The 6,242-nt window shown below is 44.8% G+C and overlaps 1 protein-coding gene across 1 annotated transcript in view; it reads left to right on the forward strand.

The window, feature by feature from the left end:
- Positions 1 to 6,201, forward strand: part of MRPS5 (mitochondrial ribosomal protein S5) — a 25,258-nt gene extending 19,057 nt beyond the window's left edge. Inside the window, exons 11-12 of the mRNA XM_007470203.1 lie at positions 2,705 to 2,841; positions 5,907 to 6,201. Coding sequence (XP_007470265.1) covers positions 2,705 to 2,841; positions 5,907 to 6,131 — 362 coding nt within the window. The 3' untranslated portion in view covers positions 6,132 to 6,201. The remainder of the gene's footprint in view (positions 1 to 2,704; positions 2,842 to 5,906) is intronic.
- Positions 6,202 to 6,242: the final 41 nt, after the last annotated feature.

The following is a 6,242-nucleotide window of genomic DNA, read 5'->3' on the forward strand; positions in this document are numbered from 1 at the left end:
AAAAAAAAAAAAAAAAAAAAGTAACTGAGTGAGTGAATAGTTGTGTTCGTAGTGGGAACATTGGTTACTCCTAGACAATTCATTGGTGCTACTAGATGGTTCTTTTTTTAAAAATTTTATTTATTTATTTATTTTTGGCTGTGTTGGGTCTTTGTTGCTGTGCGTGGGCTTTCTCTAGTTGCGGCGAGCAGGGGGCTACTCTTGGTTGTAGTGGCTTCTCTTGTTGCGGAGCGTGGGCTCTAGGTGTGCGGGCTTCAGTAGTTGTGGTGCACGGGCTTAGTTGCTCTGCGGCACATGAGATCTTCCCAGAACGGGGATTGAACCCGTTTCCCCTGCATTGGCAGGCGGATTCTCAACCACTGTGCCACCAGGGAAGTCCCAGATGGTTCTTTTCTTACAGCTTGTTCAGTTCCACTCATTTATTCTCATCAAGTATTGACTGAACATCTTCTGTGAACCAGGTGCTACACTGAGCTCTGAGGTTCCAGAGATGGACCTTCTTCCTGTCTTGGAAAGAGCAAAGCAGGCAGAGTTCAGGGTCATGGAGCTATGCCAGTCGTGCCCAGTGGTCTCGAGGTGCAGAATTCTTGAACATTCTGATTTGTGTTTCACCTGTGGTTCTACAGTAAAAATGATCTCCTATAACTCTAGGTATACTTACAAGGTCTGGATCAGAAGATAAAATATTAAACAGTATTTAAATTTTTCATGTCAAAGCTTCTCATACAAGTTTGCTAGAGCTATGGCATGGAAATAAACCAAGAGAAAAAAAACCTCAAATACAGCACCTATTGTATTAGTGCACCAGAATTTGGCTTCTGCTTTAAAGTCATAATTAGTCATTCATATGCCAGATAAAAACCATTTATCTTATTAGAAAAAGTATTGAGTTGAACACTTAGACATTAAGGTTTAGACCTGTGCTAAGGTGTGTCCCATGTGGTAGTTGCAGCCTGTGTGGCTCTGGAGCACTTGAAATGTGGCTTCTGAAAGACCCTGTAAGTGTCAAATACCACCAGATTTCAAAGACTTAAAAAAAAGAATAAGAAATATCTCAAAAATATTACTGTATTGATTACATGTTCAAATGATAATGTTCTAGACATATTGGGTTAATAAAATATATTACTAAAATCAATTTTACCTGTTTTTAAAAAGACTTTAAAAAACATATCTGCGAGAGAAGTTAAAATCATATATATGGCGTACATTTGTGGCTTGTGTCATGTTTTTGTTAGACGTGTTACTTTGGATACATCTTTATCTGAATGATTTTGGAAAGACTGCTACAATTTTAATTGCAGAAGTTACCTTTTTTATCTTGCCTGTCTTCTAATCAAAGCTGTATTTTTCAGTCCTGCCTTTAAGGCATGTGCTGAGGTCCATGCCTGGTTAATCAGAATGTTAAGAGTCTAAATTTGGGCTTTTTCTCTGCATCATTCCCACCTGCATTTGCCAGGGGCTGATCTAGGCTCTGGGGATACAGCAGTAAGCAAACAATATCCTGGCTCTCACGGAACTCGCATTCTGCTGAGGGGAAACATTGGATAACGAGTTCGGCTGAGTGCTTGAAAGCAGCCATCAGGGTCTGGTTTGCAGGGGAGGGCATGGGGAGGGAGGAAGGAGGCCACCTTCACTAGTGTGGTCAGGGAAGGTCTCTTTGAGGAGGACGTATCTGAGTGAGACATTGAAGGTAAGAAGGGGTCGTGCAGGGAGAGCAGGCTGAGGGAAACACTGAGTGCAAAGTCGATGTGGCGGGAAAGCCAGCACACGGAGGGTGGTGTCTCTGGATGAAGTCGGTGAGATGTCAGTCACAGAGGGCTTTGAAGGCCGTGGAGTTCTTTGTTACAGTTGGCCCTTGAGCAGCACGGGTTTGAACTGCTCGGGTCTCTACTTACACTCGGCTTTTCTCCTAAATACTACAGTGCTTCACAGTCCGTGGCTGGTTGAATCCATGGATGTGGAACCTTGGATATGGAGAAACTGAGGACACGGAGGGCCGACTATAAGTTAGACTCAGATTTTCCACTGTGTGGAGGGTTGGCTCCCCTATCCTCCACACTGTTCAAGGGTCAACTGTACTCATTTTAATTCAAGGGACAGTGGGAAGTGAAGGGTTTTAAATGGGGAGTGATGTGTTTGCTTTGTGTTTTTAAAGCTCTCCCTAGGGAAGGGATTACAGGTAGACAAGAGTAGGGTGAATGGCTGGAGGGGAAGCCACCCAAGATTTAGAGGCCAGCAAGGAGGTGAGAAGGATGGGCCAGTAGCTAGGAGGAAATCTGGGAGAGGGTGTGTTACCGAAGCTAAAAGAGTTTTTCCAGGAGGAAGTGGATGTCTGTGCTCAGTGCAGCTGAGCATTGAAGGAGGTTGAGAACAGATGTGTCCCTCGAGTCTTAGTTAACATGGACATGGGGCGCCAAGAACCTTCAGGCATCTCTGTTAATCTTAACAGCCCTGTTTTTTTTGCCCATATGTTTAAGAAACTTATATATTATTTCTTTAATCCTTACAACATCTCATTTAAATAAGTGTCATTGTGGAAGTTAAGTAAGTTGTGAAGTGTCACCCAGCTGGGAAGTGGTGAAGCTGGAATGTGAACCAGCATCCCCTAAACCCAGAGCTGGAAGCTGTGCGAAGCCAGCAGGTGATGCCGCCTGCACCCTGGGCAGTGGGCAGGTGTTTGACTTGCTCTTCCTCTTTCTAGGTTATGGCCTCCGCTGCCACCGGGCCATCATCACCATCTGCCGGCTCATTGGCATCAAAGACATGTATGCCAAGGTCTCTGGCTCCGTCAACATGCTTAACCTCACCCGGGGCCTCTTCCACGGGCTCTCCCGCCAGGTAACTTCCCTGGGCTCTGAAACAGAAGGGCTAGTTTGTATTTCATGTGTGTGCTCTGAGACCACCGTCTCCCAGGCTGTCCTGGAGCTGCTCTCGGGCCACCTGAGGACTGGGCATTCTTTGTTGTCTGTGGCTGCATCAGGTTAGTTAATCCAGCTGACGAGTTAGTTCATGAGAATTATCCTGTAAAAAAATGCTCCATGGGTGTTTTGAAGTTTTAAAATTAAGTATTTTTAAAAGCCAGTAATTATAATCTGCTTTATTATGGAAAGAATACCCGCTTGTTCTAAAGCTCCAACAACATAAAGATGTAAAGTAAAAAGAGAGAAAGTCTCTTTCCTCATTTCATCCGTTCCTTTGGAACTGGGGTGAAGTCCCTCGGGCACCTCTACTTGAGAGCGGTCTTCAAGTGAAGCACAGTCAGTTTTCATGTCACCTGTATAAGTAGTTCCGAGGGACATCTGAGTCGGTAGGAATCTGAACATTAGTAGTTCAGGTTATTTCTCCACATAGACGGGAGCTCTGGGCCCCTGCCCAGCTCACCCCCTCAGCTCACAATCACTCCAGCGGTAGGGAGGAAGGGCTGTCGCTGCATGCACCCCACCCCCACCCCCCTTCTGGGCTGCCTGCTGCCTCTCTGCCAGCTCCGCGGGGCTGGCTTGTGCCTTGAAAGGATGGGTGGACCTTAGCAGAGCTGGGTGAGCAGAAAGACAACCAGGTTCAAGAGACGTTTGCTGACCTCTATTTGCTGAGGACTTTGACAGGCTTCCTGACAGAGTGTGATGGCTGTTTCTGAATAAAGTGATCCATGGAATAATTGTAGCCGTCTCTGTTTAAAATAGGAAAATTAATTGAAAGAAAAAGCTTTGCTTAAAAAACCTTTTTTGAACAGCTGTGTTCGTGTGTGTGTGTGTTTGTGTGTGTGTGTGTGTTACTACTATCTAAAACGTCCTTCAAACGCACTTCTAAATTTACACTTACTGTTAAGAGGTTTAATTGTTTGATGTAGCTAATATATTTGTTTTAGGTAGGTCATATTTATGGTCAAGTAGACCTGTTCTAAAATGCCATCAGCTATAAAAAGTTGCATTGTGCTACTCAAAAAAAAAAAATTAAACCAGTGTAAGCAACATGCCACTGATTATAAGACACTCCAATTTAAATTATTTTATGTTTTTTTTTTTTATGAATCAGCTCTTCTCTTTTCTAATTTCAAACGTATATAGAATTAGAATAGTACAAGGTGCGCATAAAGTCTGGAAACATGAGATTGTACATTTCTCATGGTATTTTAGGTATTTTAATTACTATCAATAAACCATCTATTGAGTTTATTCACCTTTTTCCGACTTTTATGGCTACCTTCTGTTATGAATCCCCATGGCTCTCTTATACAGCATCAACAGTTAGCAGCTCGTGGCCAGTTTTGTTTCTCTAAATCACCCCCAACCAGCCCTAGTCATTTTGACCCAAATCTCAGATATCAATTTATTTCACTCATAAATATTTTATCATGTATCTCTAAAAGATAAGGAATAAAAAGGACCCGACAATACTACTATCATACGTAAAAAATTAACAGTAACGAGATATCAGACATCTAGTCAGTGTTCATAGAAATGTACCCATTTGTCAGATTAAAAAATTTGTTTAATTAATTTATTTTTGGCTGCTTTGTGTCTTCGTTGCTGTGCACGTGTTTTCTCTAGTTGCGGCAAGCGGGGGCGACTCTTTCACTACAGTGTGCAGGCTTCTCATTGCGGTGGCTTCTCTTGTTGCGGAGCACGGGCTCCAGGCGCGCGGCTTTCAGTAGTTGTGGCACGTGGGCAGGCTCAGTAGTTGTGGCACACGAGCTTAGTTGCTCCACAGCATGTGGGATCGTTCGGGACCAGGGTTCGAACCCGTGACCCCTACATTGGCAGGCGGATTCTTTTTTTTTTTTTTTGCGGTACGCGGGTCTCTCACTGTTGTGGCTTCTCCCGATGCGGAGCACAGGCTCCGGATGCGCAGGCTCAGCAGCCATGGCTCACGGGCCCAGCCGCTCCACGGCATGTGGGATCTTCCCGGACCAGGGCACGAACCCGTCTCCCCTGCATCGGCAGGCGGACTCTCAACCACTGCATCACCAGGGAAGCCCTAAAAAAAATTTTTTTAATACAGTTTGTTAGAATTGGGCTGCAGAAAAGATCCATACATTTTAAATCTTTGCTGTCTTTTAAGTCACTTTTAATCTGTAAGTTCCCCTCTTTTTTTTCCTTGCATTTTTTTATTGTTGAAGAAATCAGGTTGTTTGTCCCAGTCTGGCGCTAAATATCTGAGGATCCTTAACATCTTCTCTCCCTGCACGTCCTATAAATTGGTAGCTAGAGCTGGGACACGATGAGGTTCAGGTTCAGTTTTGGGCACAGTATGGCACATGATCAGGAGGGTTAGGAAGTCAAGAGACCAGAGGGCAAGGCCCTTCCTTTATCCTACTTGGGGGTGGGGAGATGAGGCTGACATGATTCCGCCCACAGCGGGTCACCATAGTTCAGCCACAGCAAATCCCTGCTCTTTAAGTTACAGACTTAAGTTTATTGTGTTGTTTTTTTTTTTTAAAGTAAAATCTCGTTTTTTGTTTTTGTTTTTGTTTTTGTTTTGCGGTACGTGGGTCTCTCACTGTTGTGGCCTCTCTCGTTGCGGAGCACAGGCTCCGGACGCGCAGGCCCAGCAGCCATGGCTTACGGGCCCAGCCGCTCCGTGGCATGTGGGATCTTCCCGGACTGGGGCACGAACCCGTGTCCCCTGCATCGGCAGGCGGACTCTCAACCACTGCGCCACCAGGGAAGTCCTAAGATCTTGTTTTTAATCACTCTTAAATAATTCAGTAAGCAAATAAACTTGATACTATATTACCTGGGCCATGTTTCCTGCTGTAATAATCACCCTCAGTTAATGAATTTTCAAGAGTTGTTACGTTTTAATCAACCAAACAGTTTTGGCCATGCAAGATAAGTATCAGGGGTGGACCATGTTAGACCAACCTCATAGACCTAACCTCGTGTTCTCAATTTGGTCATGCCCAGGAAACCCATCAACAGCTGGCTGATAAGAAGAGTCTCCATGTTGTGGAATTCCGGGAGGAATGTGGCCCTCTGCCCATCGTGGTTGCCTCCCCCAAGGGGGCCTTGAGAGAGGATCCAGAGCCGGAAGAAGAGGTTCCAGACATCAAACTGGACTGGGAAGAAGTGAAGGCTGCACAGGGTATGAAGCGCTCTGTGTGGTCAAGTTTAAAGAGAGCCGCCACCTAGGCCTCCCTCTGCCCTGGCTCAGCCTGGCATCTCTTGCTTCTGGCACCTGGGAGAGACTCAACCCCTCACACTTTGTTGATTTCTTTTTTTTTTTTTTTTTTTTTTTTTTTT

Source organism: Lipotes vexillifer, unplaced genomic scaffold, assembly GCF_000442215.2.
Source record: "Lipotes vexillifer unplaced genomic scaffold, Lipotes_vexillifer_v1.1 scaffold1139, whole genome shotgun sequence".
Taxonomy (NCBI): Eukaryota; Metazoa; Chordata; class Mammalia; order Artiodactyla; family Lipotidae; genus Lipotes; species Lipotes vexillifer.